This window comes from Notothenia rossii (genome assembly GCF_949606895.1).
Source record: "Notothenia rossii genome assembly, chromosome: 2".
NCBI classification, from domain to species: domain Eukaryota; kingdom Metazoa; phylum Chordata; class Actinopteri; order Perciformes; family Nototheniidae; genus Notothenia; species Notothenia rossii.
In genome coordinates this window covers 76,409,993-76,431,882 of record NC_136904.1, presented here as the reverse complement: position 1 = coordinate 76,431,882, position 21,890 = coordinate 76,409,993, and the positions used below count along the sequence as shown (strand labels likewise).

Below are 21,890 nucleotides of genomic sequence, written 5' to 3'. Positions count from 1 at the left end.
CACACACACACACACAAGCACACAGATAAATGAAGGCCTGTAGGTATCCAAACTGACAAACACGAACACTAACGAAGTGAACATCTCGTAATATGATTGAAAGATATGCAAGATTAATAGATACACATTGTGATGCCCTCAAACAAACAAACACCTACACACACTGTTTGCCGTATAAAGAAGTAAGGTATTTTGTATTTAACATTAACGTCATTGTTCTTCTTTAACTTCACACACAAACACAATCTCAACACTGCACTGCTGTTGGCTATGTATCTTTATCCACTTTTTGCCCTTTATTTCCTCCCATCACTACTTTTCACAGTGATTTTATATTTATTTCCCAGATGAAATAGACAAACACACGAATCCCTGCAAACAGAGCTCTCTTACTCTGTTTTTGCGGGTGTTTTGTTTCTTTCTAGTATTTTGGTATCACTTCTTTAGCCCAGAGGCTGCAGAAGTGGGCCGTCTCTCAAAAAGTTAATTTAAATTACATTTAAAAAACAACAGAGAGACTGCCAAAGCAAAGGTGAAAGGTCTGAACACTATAATAACAATTAACTGCTTTGCACTGTTTTAATTGTTATTGATTATGCTGAGTGACATTGCGATGATGAGGTTGAAGATGAATTGAAGCGTGGCATCAAGCCAGACATTTCAAATATTGGCAAGCCTTTCTGTTCCTCTGTAACTACGGTAGTCGCTATAGCAGGCCATGGAAGCATTTGGTCAATTTTCTAACATTTCAGTTTATCTATATATAAATGCAGGAAAAGATTTTGGTCAATAAAGCAATAAAACAAGCCACCAAAATGGTCAACTCACGTCTTGGCCTGTAACTTTTCCAAGCAAATATTAGTTTTTGCCTTAATGTGCTTGAGTAGATACTAAACCAATCAACACAGTCTGATACATTTAGGCTAATGTGTTCAGCGGCCATTTGTAAAAATAATGTTTTGTTCTTCCTTTGGGAGGTTAAATAGCTATCTGAAGGAATTTCATGCAATATAATGCATAAAACAAGATGCAATATACTGTACATCTCTTTAAACAGACACAGCTTTGGGTAGCAGATAATACTGAATGTTTTGGTGTTTCTTTGTTTCTGCACGATGTGTTCCTTGCGGTTTTTGATTGTGAAAATGCGTTCTATTTTTATTTGTATCAGGCACATCTATTATTTATATATATATATATATATATATATATATATATATATATATATATATATATAGTATAGCAGTTTTGTAAAGAAAAATGTTTTGTTCTTTTTTTCGCTCCTTTTATTGATGAAACAGACTTTCAATATATGCAACATCTTTGTTGGTTTGTTAACTGATTTACAATAGTCAAAAGTGTTTTGGAATGAATTAAGCCTATTGCAAAGGGATCCTCTGTGCGGAAATGCTTGTTGTATGTGGTGTTTTATTGTCGGATTATATACATTTGTGTTGTTGTTTAAAGAGTTTTAGTGTGTGTGTTCAGGCTTCTGTTGCTAATACTAGTGGATAGTTTTTGATCTCTTAGCCATGCAGGCGGAAGGCCAATGCTGCAACAGCTTGGTATCACTTCACTCTCAATTAGACGCCCGCCACTGTAAATGCTTCATCACCAGCCTCTCTGGAACCAACTCAAACTGTGTGTGTGTGTGTGTGTGTGTGTGTGTGTGTGTGTGTGTGTGTGTGTGTGTGTGTGTGTGTGTGTGTGTGTGTGTGTGTGTGTGTGTGTGTGTGTGTGTGTGTGTGTGTGTGTGTGTGTGTGTGTGTGTGTGTGTGTGTGTGTGTGTGTGTGTGTGTGTGTGTGTGTGTGTGTGTGTGTGTGTGTGTGTGTGTGTGTGTGTGTGTGTGTGTGTGTGTGTGTGTGTGTGTGTGTGTGTGTATTCCTGGTTAGACTAATGAACAAATGTTTGTTTGTCTGTTTTGTGGGTTTGTGTTATTGACATAGCCACACCTCTCACAGGTGTCAGGCTCTTGGACAACCCCGCCTTCTGGCCGGTCATCTGCCAGACCTTTGAATAAATTACTTTATAAGTAGTTGTTTGGACTAGTCGGTAAACATGTGGCACATAATGTACAATGTTTTGAAAAGTGGAGTATTTAGTAAAATAGTAGATATACTATAATGTATATGCAGTATTTTTATATCATTCTTAAAGCACATTTGTAATTAATCACGTCTTACATGATTAGTGCGCAAAAAGCATCACATGCAACTTAAAAACGTATCTTAGAGGACACTTTCCTTTTGCCGCAGTCAGCAATTATATTTGTTAGCAATTGTTCCTTTTAGATAAGGGTTAAATAAATATTGATTGATGTAACAGTTTTTTTACACATTTAATTGGACCTAAAATGACTCTGGTGGTTATCGTACAACATAAAGTTCAAATATATTAAAAGCACATGAAGCACATAAAGCCACAACTTTGTTTTCTAACCACACTTGACCTATGTACTACTGTACTGTAACTGTGTCAAAGTTCCACTTGTTGAGGTTAGCCACCTTGTCACTGACTATAAAATGTCTTATTAATATTATGCTAACCAATTAAACCCTTAAGTCTACAGCCACACATTTCCCCTATTGAGTAAATATAATATGATATAATATTAAGCTTCTCTAACAAGTTTTAGTGTACATTAACTGGGCATCAATTATGTTTTTGTTTACTTCATATTCATGATTTTATGTGTTGGCAAAAACATTGCATACAGAGATATTTGGTAATTACTTCAATAATCATCCTGACCTTTGTCAGTTTGTTTACTATGAATCAGTTTTTGTGATGGAACATTTATTAGCAATTTAGCGCCTCTTGTTTTTGTAATTGAAACACTCTTGAACCTAGAACCATAACTTGACATATTTAGCTTGAACCTGTTTTTGACTGGGCAGCATATCAGCGAGTTAAACCCTAAGTATGTTAAGCACACTTTCCAAACTATCAATTCATTGACAGGAAAAGCTTTTGGTTTTGTAATAATGCACTTGCTAAGATGAGCAAGGCTAACTGTGAGGAAAAAAGCAATTAAAGACTAGTACCACCAAAATGCCGTTAAACCTTTTAATGATCTCAACCTCTCCATATCCCGGTTCACTGCAATTAGCAATAAAACGCTTAACGGCTGTGGACTCGTGATGTAGCTGCCTTAGCGCAGGTCAAGTTATGTGGTCACATAAACAGACTCGCACCATCTGTCATTTTCAGTGGTGTCTGACTCATACAGAGTGCACTATAATATACTGTGTCTCTTTTTCTTGTTATTTTTAAACTCACTCGCTTCTTTTTACAATGAGGTCACTAAGCAGCCTAAGCTAAATATTCTGTGTGTGTGTGGCTTTTCTGAAAGCATAATCATTGATTTGAATAGAACAGGCAATATAAATAGTATATATTTTTGTATTGTTCATTATTTTCCTAATACCGAAGGAGTTGTTCCTATCCAAAATACGGAAGCGGTAACCAAGATCTTTACTATTACTCTTGTCCGCTTATCCTTACTTTATATGGAGTACAAGATCGATGAGCAATGTGTTTTTCTCACATGCAGATACCGTATTGGACATTGATGCATGCCTGCCATTTCATAATGATAAATAACTGCCATTAGTTTTTAGGGCGTTGTTTCCTTAACATTAAAATCTGTAGCTCTGTGATGAAGAACATTACCTACTCACTGACTTTGTCTCTCATCTTAATACATGTCTGCTTATCTCAAAGGGATACATACTGTATGTGTCTTTTAGACTAATTAGAATAGCGTATTATGAAACCATATTCTTTTATTTTCACTCTCCCTGTCCTTACGCAGTTTTGCATTCTTTAGCCTGCAGATTTATCTCCGAACACTTCTGAAAAGACAAACACAGTATATTTTGAAAGCACACAGCTCTTTTCACATTCCCCTTAGATGCACTGTGGAATTGTGAAAGCTCAAGGTTGTTTCTTCAGTATCATCTGAGAAACGAGAGAAATGAAACAAAAGCAAAGAAAACCTGTCCCGCTCATTTGTCCGGATCAGGGCGCAGAGTTTGGCATTGTTGAGGCTGTTATCATGACCGAGACAGGGTCCCTCTGTTACAATGTGGCCTTTGTTGAAACTCGTCAACGGGATGCAAGCACGTCTTAAACTCCCTTTGGCATTCTTGGTCTGTCTGTAAAGACCTCACACACTCACACTCTTGCTCACACACATCCACAGCGACATATCCCAGAGCTCAGAAGAGGATGCCATACAATGTTGATGGCAACTTCCGGCTCTCAGGCTTTCCAAGACTTATTACACAGTCACACACGCACGCACGCACGCACGCATGCACGCACGCACGCACACACACACATACACACACACACACACACACACACACACACACACACACACACACACACAGACCAGTGTTTGTGAATGCTGACAACAGGTTCCCATGCAGACCATGAATTACTTACCAACATGTGCATTAGATACTTGATGTATATTTTTCTGGAACTCAGAAGGAGTCTGGGCAGAGAGATAGAGCTTCAGGGAGAGACAATGCAGTGTTTTTTTTTAAATATTTGTATGGCCTTTAACCATGCAATCCAGGTACAACATTTTGTTTTTTTTAAAAACATCTGGTCAGGATTAAACATATGCAAAGACACATAAACGTATCTTGTGTATTCTTACCCTTAGAACCGGTGCGCATAAAATGGTTGGTGTCACATGAGAACGTTATTATTCCCTAAAAATCTTGTTACAAATTATTGAAAATGTATTTCATTTTCAGTTTGAGTTCATAACTAAATTGTAGACTAAAACCATTGTTTGTGGCACTTTGTGTAAGTAACACATGATGAGACATACAGTATGTTCCATATCAATGTTGTAGTCATTCTCCTATTTCAAAGTACATTTTAGGAAATTGTTAAATTACACATGCTAAACGTGTTACATTTGCTTTGAAAAATGTATTAAAGTATCAATCAAGAGGTTTTAATACATTACTGGTCAAATTTCTCTGGAGTTTTTGTGTTGTTGATCAGATTCATTGGATTTTGTCTTGTGTTTTTTTTTAAATTATTAGCTTTTAATGATTACGTGCGACACCTGAGAAAACAAAGATCCTTCTCTTCCTACAAGTGTGGTGACTGTGGCTCAGGAGGTAGAGCAGGCCGCCCGCTAATTGTTTAAAACGTGTGATTCCAATCCTCCACATGGTGCAGTGTCCTTGGACGTTACACTGAAAACTAAACAGACCTTGCACCAGGCCACTAACGACTAAGAGTGAGGTTGAATGGGGGAATGATGCAAATGATCAAGGTCACAAACATGACATAAATTAAGCAAATTGTGTTATTAAGCCATTCAGACATTTCAGTTTTTATTTGTCTTAGTTTTTAGACATCTGTCTCTTTGATTTCCGCCTCCAACCAATTATGGGAGGTTAAATGTAATTGTATGTGCGTTGCTCAAAGCAGTGCATTTGTTTTTATTTCCTATCATTGCCTGTCCTCCTCTGCGTATTTTGCAGACACAGCTGAAATCATTTGTATTTAGAACTTTCTGGAACTAAAAGTCCATTATGTTTGGCAGCGTGCTCTACGTAAACAAAATGTCTATCTTTGTGATAAATGTAGCTTGTGTAAGTGACCTGGCTATTTGAATCTGAGTAGAAATGTTTTGTGAAAGCATTTACCGTACATGCAAGGTATGATGCAAAATAGCAAAACCATTGATGTACTGTGTAACATATATTTAAATGACGTCAACAAACACACTTGGATACACTCTCCACTATACACCAATCCCTGGATCTCCTGCTCCATCGCAAAGCTCCCAGCCTTTCAACAGATCAATCATAGATCACAGCTAATGTCTCCCGTTACAGCACCCTGCGATTGCCCTGTTATTATCCCACTAATTATGACTATCATCATTATTATCATTTCTCTATTACAGTTCATTACTCCAGACCCATAAGAGGATGATACAATGGTCTTAGTAGCAGTCATTCCATTTATCGAGTCTTGTTGCTTGCTGTTTTCTCTTCTGAGTGCTAACGAGGCTCACAGGCCACTCCAACAGTCAAAGTCTGACCAATTAGGCTGTAAATGTTCACCTTACAGTACAATAACATAAATAATGGGTATAAAGCAGAGGGAAGTACTGTTGATCTCAAGCAAAGTGACGGCTCCTGAGAAAGACTATATATCATGGCCTCCTGTTTGTGGCTATCATTGATCGAATTACTAATCTAGCGAAAAGAAACTGAAACAACGTCAATGCTTGCTTTTGTACTTGAGCTTTACGAAAAGCCTGAGGAAAAATATTTTCACAAAAAGGAAGATTGTCTCAGCCCTTTTTTATAAAGCCTTCTTGTATCATTCATTCCAATGAGCACATGTTCCTTTCATACAGGCAGATTGGTATGAATACCTTTGCCAACACACAAAGACACCATAGCTAAACAACAATCTGCTACCGAATCTGTTATTTTGAGAAAACCGATTTATGCCTTCTTCTATTCAAAAAGTAGTTCAGTTGACAGCTCACAATTCTATCTACACTGCACATTTACACGGGGGGATTTACCCATGGGGGGACTTCTGTCATCCTTAAAAAGTCACACGCACGTTTTTTTACTCCAGTTCTTTTTTTTATCAACTATTAACATTATAACTACAAGGCATTTATCTTCAAAAGCAAAGAAGTAACACACTTTAAGGCCCATCCTTTGGGCAACATCGCAGATCAAAATTGAGCACAGTTGATGTTTACTCGAGAGGTGTCTCAGCGGCGTGTTTCAACAAACCCACCCTTATGCAAACAACCTAAGGCAATCTCCACACACTTCCTCACTAGAAAGCACAAATAGAGTGCGCTGCCTACACTCAGACACAAGCAGATGGATGGCTTACTAGATAGCCACACTGTCCCATCTCTGAGGGTGTAGAAATTAGAATAAACGTGTACCCTAAATAGATTCTGTCTCTCACAGTCATCAACCTGAGTCAGCGGCTGAGTCATAACTGCTTTGTCGAATGCCAGATGCACAAGCTGTACCAATGTGATTAAACATAGAGAGACCATCGCATCATGCTGCTGCTGGAAGAACGCCATTTATCTCCGGAAGTGTCAAGTTTTCATGAATCAAGACAAATGCAATTAAGCTTTGATTGTCAACCATGTATTAAAGGAAATACTGCAATAAGCTTGGAAATAGTTTCATAAGCCAAAGGGTCGTACACTTTTCCTGCTCCTAGAGGAACACGTTTACATTAATATCATCTTAATATATGCAAAAAGTGCAATCGTAAATAATATGTTTATATGCGTGATGCAACTCAGTGATCTCTATGACGTCTTATTTCTATCTAGATCACAACATAAACATACAAAATATCATCATTTAAAATGTTATTGGGAATCAACATTACTCACAGGACCCAATTATAAAAGTAGGAAATGCAGTGAAGAGCTGAACACTGTTTGGTATGAGCGAAATATAATTAATATTTGAATACACATAATCATAGATGAAAAAAATCATTAATGATGAAAAACATTTAATTGAATACTATATCCAACAGGAGGGATTGTATTATAACCCTCATAATGGCTGGAATGTATCCAAATGTGTCACTTACGCACCAAACCAGGTTTGTTTATGTGTGTCATTCATTTGTGACAGGAAATGTTGTAATTGGTGTTTATGAATCATGCTACTGCAGTCTTTATTCTGCATTAATGTGTGCATGATATTTTATTAAAAATATTAAGAATCTAATCAATATATAATCATTATTATTTGTTCATTAAGTCAGTTTTATTTGATGTGTGGTTGCGGTTGTTGCTTTTGTGAAGCATCTCAAAGAATCCTTTAAATCATGCAGTTCATAATCGAGAGTGTCTCTTTCTTTCAGCACACAGAATCTGTGCTTAATCAATGAAATAAATGAATGACCTATTACATGCAAATTAGAAAACCTTCAAGACTTATTTCAAATAATTGTTCGGTTCCGTGCACACAAATAGTTACACATGCCCATTAGTGTGCACATATTGTACAACAGCATGTCAACCAGTTAATTAACAGTTATTTACTACTTTGAACAAACAATAAACAAAACTGTTCTATAACTTTCATAAACGCCTGCAATATGTTTCTGTAAAATGTGATTTAAAACTGCTTTGTCTTTTTTCTTTTATATCTTAGTATAATCCTAATCTAATTTATCCAGTCTTATGCTCATTTCCCCCAAATCCTACCATTAAAAACCTTCCACAATCATCTCACGCCTGCTGTTCCAGTTCACTATTTGTCAGGACCCGTAGGGACTCGTAGGGACTTGCAGCGACTGCTTAGAGCGCTTTATATCACAGGCCAGCATTCAGGGTCTCTGGTTCCCAGTGTTCTTAACTCACTCTGTTGTGATGACTGTTTGTGCAAATTACAGGCTACTGTAATTGAAGAGGACACAAAGGAACTGGGACTCTGCCAGAAACAGAGTCATGTGGCTGAAGCACTCTGGCTGCTGATGCAGGCTGACCAGTCTTATATTCATCATGGTAATATAACAATGACAGGTTTCTGCTGTGGGAACGCATTGGCAAAGAGAGCAAGGAGGACAGAGTCAGACTAAAAAAGAGAAAGAGCAAGTCAGAGTGTGATAGTGGCAAATTGCGCCATGCCAAACACATTAACATATCCATCTGGTGTCTCATTCTTCGTCCACTCCAACTCACCGCGTTGGCCCCCGTTGCCCCCATCACAGGGCATGAATGGACCCTTCCAGGACAAGGTCATGTTGTTGGCGTGTGTTATGAATCTGCCACCTGAACCTAAAGGTGCCCGTGGGGGCCTGGCGCACCGGCATGCTGGCAGGGTGGGCAGAAATGACTCTGTAGTGGAAAACTGACAGGAAGCAAGGCTGTAACGCACAATCTGGGTCACACACACACACACACACACAAAATGACACCTTTATGTGTTCATGGCTTTAGTTTTCTCTCCTCTTAACCCGTCTCACTCTGTTTGTTGTCTCTCCATTACAGTACTGTCAAGATATACACTTAGCAACAATAATCTCATGTGTTTTTATTGGTAATACAGAGTGTCACTGTGTGAAGCACTCCCTGTCGTCTCATAGCCAGAATCTATGTGAGTCAGAGATGACTAAGTGTGCAACACTGTGCAATGTGGCCCGTAACTTAAATCTATGGGACAGAAAGAGAGAAGCACACCGACAGATGGCATGACCGGAGTACAAATAGACATTCAGTGGAAATACTGCAGTATTGAAACATGGATAATAGCTAAAACAGAGAAGTCAAATATATTTAATATGATTTATTGAGTTAAACCTTTGAACCGTATTGCTCAACTGAGTCCAAGCTGTATAGTGTTTCATCCTTATAATAGAGAGCGAAAATCAAGCCTTATCTAAAATTAAAATCATATCGGTAGAAAATTCAGGCCAAGCGCTACCTTCAAACAGATGCTTTGTAATATATCTCTTAATTTATCACACTGACCAAATTATAGAATATCTTTTCAACCCTAGGAACTGAGTCTGGAAGTTTTATTTATCGCAGGATGAAAAATCCACAGCAAAGTCTCAGTTTAGGTAACTACACGCATGGAATTGAGTTTGCTTTGTCATGAAAAACAAGTCTTTACCATTGTATTGAGACTGAGAGAAATGCGTTTAGCTACAAATGTCTGCTGGGTGGCACACTGTTCCTTCTCGGTTGCCCTCCATCAACTTTGAATGTGCTGCATCTCTTTTGTGATATGAAAGTGAAAATGACCCTTGCAGATTTTTGAGGCAGAGACTTTAATGAACTGGGACAGAGACGGTGAAATAAAAGAGTGAGTTGCTGCCCTTTCAAAACCGCTGTTTAGTCTTTCATTTTGACCTATCAATATGAGAAGATTCGATTAACAAGGAGAAAGATGGATGTGTTCTGCTGAGTGTTTGTATTTCTTTGCCCTCCCCATATGTCTACCTGCTCCTTTTTTTGCTGTGTCCTTTCCTTGTTTGGACTTAAATGTGTTACATTGCACGTCCTACCCTTCTCCCAACCTCACCTAAACCCCTTTATGACCCCATTTGAACACAGATGTTGATGATATGCTGTCATCCCCCTGCCACCCTCCATACCTTATTCATCGTGCATACTATAACTGCACACTTCCATTGGGAAAAACTAGGGCAAGGAAAGTGAGGCTTAGGCTTACGTTAGGCCTTAAAGGTTGTTTGGTTAGTTCTGCTTTTTCTCAAAAAATGTAAACATTAAAACACTAACATTTTATTTAACTGCTCATCTTTAAGTCAGCCGAAAAACCTTTGAATCCGTATGTCCATAAAGCACAAAGAAAGTTTGGTGGCACGATGTCCCATCATCCCCCTCTTTGTAAAGTGAAGTCGTCTAATGAGCATTTGAATTCCCTTGAAGCCAAATGTCTGTTAATATACTGTAATAAACATCTGGGGAAGTACTGAGGTTATATTTATACTGTACACATTTAAGTTTCAGCTGACGTGTGTGTCTTTTAAATTCAAGTAAAGGGACCAGTATCATAGGGGCACACTATGAATTCCTTCAGATGTTTGGATATACATTGTGATTCAGGCAAATATGAAAGCTACATTTGACATAACATTCTCATCAAAAGCGGCTTTAGACCAATCTGCTTCTTTCGCAATTGCTCTCCCATTGTTCTTTATTTCTCCCTCTGCCTGGGTGTTTCTCCCCGTCCCTCCTTCAGTGGGGGATGAGGTCAAAGGGTAGCCATCATACATTCATTCATAAGAGCCAGCTGGATGAAGGGCTTCAGAAATATTACTGTAGCTTGACACTTCAGGCGAGACGACTCTGGATATTTTCATTGTCTGTTGCCTCAGGTTTTGTTATTGTTCATCTCTCTTCAAGAAAACTATTGTTTATTTTAACAATATTACTCAAACAAGACATTTGAATGTGTAATGTTACAGTGAGTCAATGGTATCTTTTGACGTTGACAATGCATCAGTCCATAAAGGATGTGCCTAAAGTACCTACCAGAATTGCTATAATATGTATTTTACTGGCAAAATAATTGTTAGAGGTTTGGATAATGTACTTTTCAGAACCAAGATATTGGATAATGGGGAATCTTTGTAAATTGTTAATGAGCTTTGTTCTTTGTTGCTCCCTCATTCCTTCCAATTTGAAATGTTTTATAGGCTATTTCAAATTAGTACAACTACAGATTCAGGAACATTAAATCACTTTCATGCACCGAATGTGGATTCAGTTTTGACTTGATTATTCAACTGGAAGCAGTAGATGTGAATTCTGTGACAGCAGGATTGTTAACTTTCAGGAGAAAAAAAATTCAACAGCCGTGGCCAAGTGGGGTCATTCCCTGCTCAGCTGCCACAGTGACAGATACAGGAAAGAGGTTGAATCCCATTTAAAGTGATGGCTGCTTGACAGCTCTTCAGCAAAAACACAACTACCTTCTGCCTCTTCCTCAGTATCATATCCTCATCTCCCACATACTGTAGAATACTACTGTCATGAAGTAAAACAACCTCTCAAGCCCCTCATGTGATCTGATATGCTTTCACAAATCATTTCTCTGTTGGCCTCGACCATTGCTGGATCGCAGCAGCATCCATTCCCTCAGTCTTACGTGAACTCCAAACTATGATCTATTACCGTCTGTATTATTGGCAATTGAAGCTAAATTCTTCTCTGTGGGGAATTCTCTTAGAAAAATAAGAGTGGGCATTAAATAGTTATCACAAAAAGCTTTTTTGTTTTTCTAGATGATCTTGTTTCAAGCCTTTTTGCTGCCAAACTTTCCCTTTCTGAATCGTCTTTCAGCGGGATCTGTCGGTGAACCTGACCTGACTGCAAAAAATTGCAAAGAGAGCAAAAAATTTCCACACACGCAACCTTTTTTCTACAAGGAACAAAAAACATGCCTCTGCATATGGACAGCGTTATAATAGAAGCATTATTCCCATCATGTTTTCTCTGTGTGATGATTTCAAATAACAAAATGCCAAACTTCAGATAATACTTTTTGTCTTGATAGAAAAAAACATCACTTACAGTAAAACATTTACAGTCATTTGGAGTTTTACATTTCAGAGCTCCAAAATGCAACATTGAGAGATAATTTACCCTGCATCTTAAACATGTTTTGCTTGTAGAATTAACACCAAACACTGGTTTCCTCAACCTTTAAGGAATAATTAATCAATGTTATGTGCATATACTGTACAAACTCAGCCTATTTGCTTGATTATAACTGTGTATATATCTTCTATCAGAGCACAGGTCAAATAATTGATATAGTTGGCCACCGGGTGTGAAAGACCTTGACTTGACTTCAACTGGCATTTGAATTGCTTCTCTAACCCCTTTTATTAATGCTGAACCAGAGATGGAAACAATAGCGAGAGAAGAGAGAGACTTAATTCTACAAGACGATTCAGGCCAGCTTGCTGCCTCCGAGGCATCCATGAATGCTTTACGCACAATTGAAGATAGTCTAGGCTCGCTAACGTGTGTGAGTGTTTGTGTTTCCGTGTGTGTGTGAGTGTCAGCGTGCATGCATGTGTGTGTTTGTGGAGTAATTCTACACACATCACTTGCTTGAATTGAAGCCAAATGTTTTTTAACAGCCTGTCATATTTGCATACAGGTTTTCGAGGTATGAAAATAGCACAGAACACAGTAGCGTGTGATGAACTCAGAATACAAGAAAAATACTTCCTTTTCGAGGTCATTTCTAGCAAATATTTCATTTCTAACACTCTCAGATTGTTGTGTCAGGGGCTACAGATGATTTGACTACAGACAAAAGTAATATGTTCAAGCACAATAGATCAAGCATTAATGCCAAATCCACAATGCAACACAGTTTCAGTTTTCTTTTATGGAATCTCCATATTTTGATGCTCCCCTTTTATCAGTATGCTTATTCTGCTATCATCTATTATAGGTAATGATTGCAGACTGTGCCTCTTGGATTACATTAATAAGTGTTTGTCTGTGTGTGTGTGTGTGTGTGTGTGTGTGTGTGTGTGTGTGTGTGTGTGTGTATGTGTTTGTGTCAGAGGGACGAACCCTCCTCTCTGCTGTAGGTACGGCATGGAGTTATGCATAAAGCATTCATCAGAGAGAATAAATGTATATAGACAAGGGTTCCCCTTGCACACTGCTAACACAGTCTGAGCAGAGACAAATTGTTCATATTCGAGCTGCCCCCTAATGTGATTTTCTAAATTCATTCTGACATGGGAGCTCAAAATGAAATGAAAGCCTACCGCTTTCATCAGCATTGTGTTATCAACCCCCCCCCCAAACACACACACACACACACACACACACACACACACACACACACACACAGACACACACACACACACACACACACACACACACACACACACACACACACACACACACACACACACACACACACACCTCGCCCCTTCTCCTCCACACTGGTCCAATCTTTTACACCTCATTCCTTAAACAGTGATTCACCTTCTCTTGTGCCCACTGGGATCTTTTTATATCCAAACCATACATTAAACATTCACTACGTCAACCAGATGCTGTAGCGCTGTTAAGAACCAATAAAACTGCACTCACAATATGATAAAAGAAAAAGACAGTCACCAAACATCCACTGCCCTCCAGAAATACTGGCATCACTGTTCAAATGAGCCAAAAAGGCTGAACTATAAAAGAGATAATCAGCACGGATGAGTCATGCACTCATGCTTCTGACTATTCGGTGCTCAGAATATAATACTCTCATTTACAGAAATTACGATTTTGCACAGTCTGGTACCCCGCATTTGAAAGAAGATGTACAGTACCCCACAACAACTGACATCCTTTAGGTAAAAAGCCAATGAAATTGAATTTCACTTTGATTTAGTGGAGCTTTTTTAATTAAGGTTGTTATATTATTGCATATTGCTCAGCGTTAATTACAAATGTGCTTCCATAAAAGATGTAAATTCTAGGAAGTCTTTTTTTGAAAAATATGGTAGCTGCTAAATGTTTTCATCTTAATGGATTCTAAATAATGAACCCAAATGTAAACGATATCAAAAAGTGTTTTAGTCTGATATGAAACCAATAACATAATGTGGCACCTAAATAATTGTGGATAATAGCATATACCAAAAGTGCAATTTAAGGGTAATAAAGTAATTAATTATATGTGTTGGCATCCTGTGAGATCTGAATGAATTCCTCCCGTGTCACATCGTCGTTCCGACCCCAACACGGGAGGCGGATCACCTAACACGCACAGTCACTGAAGAAAGAGAACACACAAGAGGTTTATAGGGCCTCTGTAGGATGTTCAATCTCATTAGAAGTGTTTCCTCATGAATAACATTGAATAAGGATGAATCACTTGATTATAGATTCCTGTGTGTGTGCTGCCTGTGTGTGTTGACAGCTTCTTCTCTGTGTGTGTGTGTGTGTGTGTGTGTGTGTGTGTGTGTGTGTGTGTGTGTGTGTGTGTGTGTGTGTGTGTGTGTGTGTGTGTGTGTGTGTGTGTGTGTGTGTGTGTGTGTGTGTGTGTGTGTGTGTGTGTGTGTGTGTGTGTGTGTGTGTGTGTGTGTGTGTGTGTGTGTGTGTGTGTGTGTGTGTGTGTGTGTGTGTGTGTGTGTGTGTGTGTGCTGCCTGTGTGTGTTGACAGCTTCTTCTCTGTGTGTGTGTGTGTGTGTGTGTGTGTGTGTGTGTGTGTGTGTGTGTGTGTGTGTGTGTGTGTGTGTGTGTGTGTGTGTGTGTGTGTGTGTGTGTGTGTGTGTGTGTGTGTGTGTGTGTGTGTGTGTGTGTGTGTGTGTGTGTGTGTGTGTGTGTGTGTGTGTGTGTGTGTGTGTGTGTGTGTGTGTGTATCTCGCCAGAATAAACAACAGTGGGAAGTGCCAGTCAGTGAAAAATAGGCGCCACCTCCCCTCGCTCTTCTCCTATTGATTTAATCTCCAGCCCTTTGCCACCACCAACCCCCCAAATCTGTCTTCACAAAACCGTCTGAGGACATTCCTGTCCACTCGGGTTTCGTTCGCATGACTCTTTGAAATAAACATAAATAACCATGACGGGAGGTTAGAATATCTTCCGGGAGAACCATAATTCTCCTGACTGGTGAGAGAGCATTGTGCCTGCAAACCTGTAGCACTGCGTAGGCCCTTTTCACCTCCATTTCTTTTTTTTTAAATGGGATTTCCTTCACTACAATGTACTGAATAAGGACATTGCTTGTATTATTTTTGCAAATGTTCAGTAAATCCTGCAGAAATCAGGCATATCTACACACACTGCAGAAGCCTATCTGATGGAGTTATTTTTGAAGGTTATATGGAAGCATTTATAGAGAAAATTTTCGTTTGACTCATGCAGTTCAAAAATACAAAGGTGTGAACTTTGGTTTCTTCGATCTTGCACAAACACATGACAAAGGATACTTGTTTGTCACTGTGAAAACGTAGAGCATTCTTGTATAAAAGTGTTTATAATAAACTGGTACCCATTGTTACAAATGTTCTTTAAGGAGTTGACATTTCTGCTCCTAGCATTGGGATTGTTTTCTTGGTTTCCTTTCCTACGTATGTAAAATCTTTATGTGACGGGTTTAGGGCATGGGCCTGGGCCTGATCCCTGCTGATTGGAAAGCAGCTTGTGTCTGGAGGTGTGATCATAACACAGTCTCTCTGAAGCCCTTGGATTTTCTGGCTGGTAAATACAGCTTCACAACTGGCATTTCCCTGGCTGTCGTATCCGGGTTTGCTGCAATTACACACGTATAGCAGTGAGTTGTGCTCATCACGTCCACATGGGAGGGCAGTAAATGTGAACAACCGAGTAGAAAAAGAAAAAAGTTTGTTTCTCACGCACGTCTGCAGCCACTTCCCACCCTGCACACTTCCATCACCTCCCCCTCTCAATCTCATTGTGCTGGCAAATTAAAATTCACGGGCTGCCAAGCCATCCATTCTCCCTCCTCTGCTTAATTGTCTCGAAAATTGAGGAGATTACCGGGTGCGATTTATGTACAAATAAGAATCTGTCAGAAACCTGGCAGTGTATACCATTACGAGCACACACAAACAGACTTTGATGATCTGGAAGCTTTAGGCAATGACCGCTATAGGATGCCTCAGATCCAGAACATTAACCTTGTTAACCCTTTTTGTATGTGCTGGATAAAACACCAGAGAGAAGGAACATCACACGTCATCACTCCTACTTTTATTCTACCTAAAGATCAAGAGTAAGGATTCATTGCAGCATAACCAACATCATTGTTACTCTTGGATAAGGTTATGTAGACCTGCTTAAAAAGTATTGCCATGTCAGCTGACAAGGTCATTTGTTGATTTATATGTGAATATTTGCTACATTTAGATTGTGATTGAGAAAGATGGGATTAGACCTCTCTCTTTAGTAGCAGCAGTAACATCGGACTAGTCTAGCTGTATATTTATCACCTAATGTTTTGGCAATGAAGACCCACTCATTGTTGTGTTACAGTTGAAATATATTTGTATTAGACACTTAGATAAAGCTGCCAGGAGTTCATAAATCTAGTACGAGTTAACATATTTTCAAGTTGGCAACAGCTGAGCTAACATTTAGCTCATGAGAGCTTATTGAGCTTGGGGCCATGTGATAGAATTCCTAGAGGCAAACATGAACAGCAGTGAATGATCATCATACTGAACGCTATCAGAGAGACCAGGTTTCCTGATCCCATAATCACAGGTGGCACTCTTTGTTAAGAGCTTTGTGTGGTCTGGCATGATGTGATTTATTAACATAATTTCTCTATATGCAACTGTTTGGTTGGTTTTAAACTAATACACGGACATCCAGTGGATGGAAAAGTACAAACCAATCCTCACCTTTAATAAGCTTCTTCAATGATGCTCATCTCTGATTCTTATCAATGTCCCGGCATGAACTGAAGATCTGATGAAACTGCTAAATGTATCCTGCTGTCAGTAAAATCATTCAGTTGTCTGTGGCGTACTGTATGATAATGTTGGTCCACCCATCCATCCAATCAGACAGGCATCTCATACACGTCAGGTTGAATAATGTTGTGAAATGAAATGACAATTCACACTGATTATCAGGCTAGAAAGTATCAGACATCTTGAACGTACCCTGACTAAACCTCATTCCCTTAGGGAGGCCAGTCCACAACATTCAGCACACAATCAGACTGTTAGACTCATTGTTGGGGATTGGACAAAAAGGCGTAGGTTTCACATTGAGATGCAAACTCTACATTGTTTAAAAAGGATTGGTGTCTACTCTAGGCGCTTGCGTGATTGCGTGTGTGTGTCACAGAATTGTTATGCATTTAGGATTTGAAATGTATTACGTCTGAACTCTCTTTGTCATTTCCTTTGTTTTACCCATACCAGCTTAAAGTTGATTATCTTTTTTCTGTTATTTTTTCAACTTCTTTCAACCCCCCCTACACATACACACTCATGAACACATACACACACACAGATGTATCTACATGTGAGTTGTATGTCTGCAGGTATGTGTGGGTTTGTGTGTAATGTGCAGGTGTGCGCAGAGACCACATGTTCTCCCCTGGGAAGGAGCCAAATGAGGCACTGTGATTATAGCCTTACCGATGTAATCTCACCTCTTAGACTGTCGCCACTCAACCCCACCTATCCCCTCTCCTCCTCCATCCACTCCTCCTTTCATTCCGGCACACTCCAGCTAAATCCAATTTGTTATATTTTCAAATAAGGCCTTGTTTTTCTGAGCCCTCGCCACTTGAAACAAAGTGGCTTCTATTATTGCTTCGCCAATTTGAAAGTTTTCCTCCCCTCGCTCCCTCCTCTTACTTTTCCTTCAGGTCCCATTGTTCTTCCTCTTCAGGTCCACTCTCGCTGTGATGCACAGTAGGCAGTGAAGACTCTCGATGTAGCACAAGAGGCAGCAACTCAAAAGCTGTTTCACAACTACTGAGCTGCTATTTTGTAGCTTGACGACACAATTGGAATTTGATGACAGACTGAACATTTCCATCTGCTTTTGTGGCAATCTTAATTTTTGGAGGCTGGGACACAGACTTGTTATTGATGCTGAAAAATAGAATGTGTTCTTAATAAGTAACTACTTATTTGGTTTAACCATTTCCCAATAAAAGATCAGTAACAACTATTCAAATATATCTTTCTTTTGCAAATTTGTTTGCTGTCTCAATTTGAAGTCAATTTTTTACACGTAAAGTGGATTTTGAGGGTGATCTACTCTATACTCTGAAAACTGAATAATCATCTGAGCACAATTAGGCACGTTCACACCAAGTACTTTTCCCACAAAGGTTCCTGAGAACTCTTTAGTTCTCATGAACTAAGTACAGATGGCGTTCACACCGGAAATTAGTTCCTGGGGGTGGATTAGGCAAATGAAGCCGCTGACGTCACTTCTTCTTCTTCTGCTTTGGGTTTACTGGCAGGCCGCAAACAACTTCACGGTGTATACTGCCGCCCAAAATCCCCGGCCGGAAGTCCCCGGAGTTAGGGACTGGCTTCAGTAGAAGCTGCTGGGACTCCCGGCAGCTTCTAGTTTGACGGGTGTGGTTTGCATTCCGCCCAGCCAATCAGACACAGGAACCTTTTTCTCCCACGAAAGTCCCTGCTCTCTAGCAGGGACTGAAAAGGGGGTAAAGAAGGTTCTCTAGAAGTAATTTAGTTAATTTAGGTCCCTTTGTGGGAAAAATACTTGGTGTAATCGCGCCTATTGTAATGCCAGATAAAATCTCTTGACCAATGTTTGAGGCAGATAATCATGATAAATTAAGTATATACCTGTAAAAGACCAGAGAGGTTGTCTCTTATTTATTTTATAAATATATTGAATTAAATGTTTTACTACAACATGCCTTTCTCCTATGGTTTTTAATTGAAATTGAAAAACTGCCCTCCGGGTTGATGCTTATGGATGCTGCTATTATTGCTTTGCCAAACATTTGGCAAAAGAAGGCTTTTCCACAGTCTTCTTGTTTGATTGATTTCAATTAATGCTATAAAAATAACAACATGGTGGTAATGAAGATGACACAAATAATTCAATTAATTCTAATCGTATCATGATGATGATGATGATGATGATGATGATGATGATGATAAAGAAGAAGACAGATGGTGATGTTGAACAGCCGTCAGACTTTCATATGAGCATGCCTCATCTCATGCCTGCAGTGAGGTGCATGGTTTTGATTGAAAGTAATCGCTGTGTGTGTGTGTGTGTGTGTGTGTGTGTGTGTGTGTGTGTGTGTGTGTGTGTGTGTGTGTGTGTGTGTGTGTGTGTGTGTGTGTGTGTGTGTGTGTGTGTGTGTGTGTGTGTGTGTGTGTGTGTGTGTGTGTGTGTGTGTGTGTGTGTGTGTGTGTGTGTGTGTGTGTGTGTGTGTGTGTGTGTGTGTGTGTGTGTGTGTGTGTGTGTGTGTGTGTTGCAGGGGATGATGTACCTGGAGGAGCGTAGGTTGGTCCACAGGGATCTGGCAGCCCGAAACGTCTTGGTCAAATCTCCCAACCACATCAAAATCACCGACTTTGGCCTGGCTCGCCTCCTGGATGTTAATGAGAAGGAATATAACGCCGATGGAGGAAAGGTGATAAATGTTTTTTAAGTATTTTTAATATATTTATAAAGGTGGTGTAATTGCAAGCAAAGTCAATGGATAAAAAAAGATAGTAAATATCAACAAAAATGTGTTTTACGCTTATCCCTATGCTCTATAAATTGTCTTCATGAAAATACAAAAATTAGAGGAAACAAAAAGAAAGACTACAGTGCAAAAATGTTCGAGGCTTGGTATTGGTAATTGTGTTGCTAGCTAGCTTTAAGCTAACGTCTGTACAGTTGGTACATTGCTGTTTGGACCTAACACCAATGTCCAGCTGTTTAATACGTGCAAATGACACACTGTCTGAAAGGAACGCATATCTGGATGTTGGCAACCTCACAGTGACAAATGGCTACAGAAAGTCACTGCTCTAGGCCAATCATTTGAAAATAAAAACCTTTTTAACAGACTTTGTTTTTTGTAAGGATTAAAGGACAATAGAGACACAACCTGTTCATCAGTGAGTACAGCTACAGTAGCTGCTGGTTGTTTCCTTATTTTTGAATAAATAGATATCAGAATAGCATTGACTTTTCCTTTAAGCAAGAAGGCAATTATGAAATGTAATGTCTCTCTTTAACTTTTTGAATGATTTCCGTTTCAGGAAAAGTGGCAATAGTCTAGCAGTAGGCCTGTTGCTCACATCATCAAACCCTGCTTTACTCTAGGACTTTGATATTTCTGTTTTGTCATTTGAGCCTGTTATGAATGACCTTGTTATCTTTTTTATTGTCTGTAGTTTGTTTTGTTTGGTTAGAAATGCTTGACGAGATACAATATTATTGAATTGTTATTTTAGACCATATAATTGATGGTTGTAAATACAGCAACAGGCAACAACATTACATTTGGTTTTATCTCCTAAGGGAGGAACTTTGCCGATCACAAAAGACAGTTTTAGTGGAGTCAGTGAGACACATTTCTGCTCTATTGGACCGTTTTATTTACTTTTGGGGAATCGAATCTCAGAACGGTATTAACGTAATACGTCCTTGGAGCTCTCTGTACTTCGACTGCCAGCCTCTTTTAATCTTTGTTCAACCCTTTTTTTCCTCCTTTGTATTTTGTTTTTAAACCATTGTTTCTCAGGAAAGCCTATTTCATCCCTCATTCTTTTGTGTATAACGGTTTGTCTCAATGTTGAGCATTCTAATATTATCCCCTGCACTGAGAGAAAGACAGACACACTTTAACCTTCGACACCCCCCTCCCCTCAACCTCCATCACTGCACACAATAGAAGTGGCCTTCTAATCTAATTGAGTCAAGCTGCTTTGCAGACTGCCAATACAGCTGGAGTTTGTGTGCATGTGTGTGTGTTTGTCTTCTCTTTCATCAAACTATTTTCCACTTTTTTCTCTTTGCAGTTCGTTCCACCTAAAAGTATTGTTTGTTGTCAAAACGTATTTAGTTGGTTTACTTATCATGAGATTGAAAAACTAACATGCTTTTTTTTACGTGGCAGATGCCCATCAAATGGATGGCCCTGGAGTGTATCCATTACAGGAAGTTTACTCATCAGAGTGACGTTTGGAGTTACGGTAGGCGTTAAACATTACCTTCTGGGTACCTGGATGATGTAGAAAACCATGAGAGCCTCAAAAATGTTATATGTAAAACAGACCTATTTTATAGCTATATGCAAAGTGACTTTCAATGTGTGTGTTCAATCTCTATGGGAGCAAAACTTTGCTGCGTGTGCAATGTGCATGCCCTCTAAACAAATTAGTAACATAATGTTAAGTGCTGACGAACAAGCCTTAAAGGGCAGTCAAAAGCTAGATACTCAAAGAAATTATCCAGCTTTGTGAGAATAAAGCACAAAGCCTCATCATTGGTCCTGCAAATAGCTACGGCAATGGTGTTCTTTGTCTTCTGTTTTCAATTGCTATATACCAAATGTGGATGCCATGTTCAATTCTGCTAACAAAACATTTTCTCTATTTTGGAAATGTTAATTACATCCTCCATCTTACTCCTTTTAATTCCACTAATTCTTAAAAAAAAATATATGGTTAATTTATCTTTTACATATTATTTACCAATGTATTGTTACTTTAAATTAGTTCATTGTGTTTTAAATTATTTCTACAAATAAAAATACTTGATTTGCCTGAGTTTCTTGATAAAGGAAATGCAATGTAATAACTGTTGTGTACTATAGTCTCAAAAGGTTGTTTTTCAGCCTGAGGCAGAAGATGGGCAGTGACGGTGCTGTCCTGA

The 21,890-nt window shown here is 39.0% G+C and overlaps 1 protein-coding gene across 1 annotated transcript in view; it reads left to right on the top strand.

The window, feature by feature from the left end:
• Positions 1 to 21,890, top strand: part of erbb4b (erb-b2 receptor tyrosine kinase 4b) — a 309,188-nt gene that overhangs the window by 270,971 nt on the left and 16,327 nt on the right. Inside the window, exons 13-14 of the mRNA XM_079665758.1 lie at positions 19,498 to 19,653; positions 21,133 to 21,208. Of these exons, the coding sequence (XP_079521884.1) occupies positions 19,498 to 19,653; positions 21,133 to 21,208 (232 nt within the window). The remainder of the gene's footprint in view (positions 1 to 19,497; positions 19,654 to 21,132; positions 21,209 to 21,890) is intronic.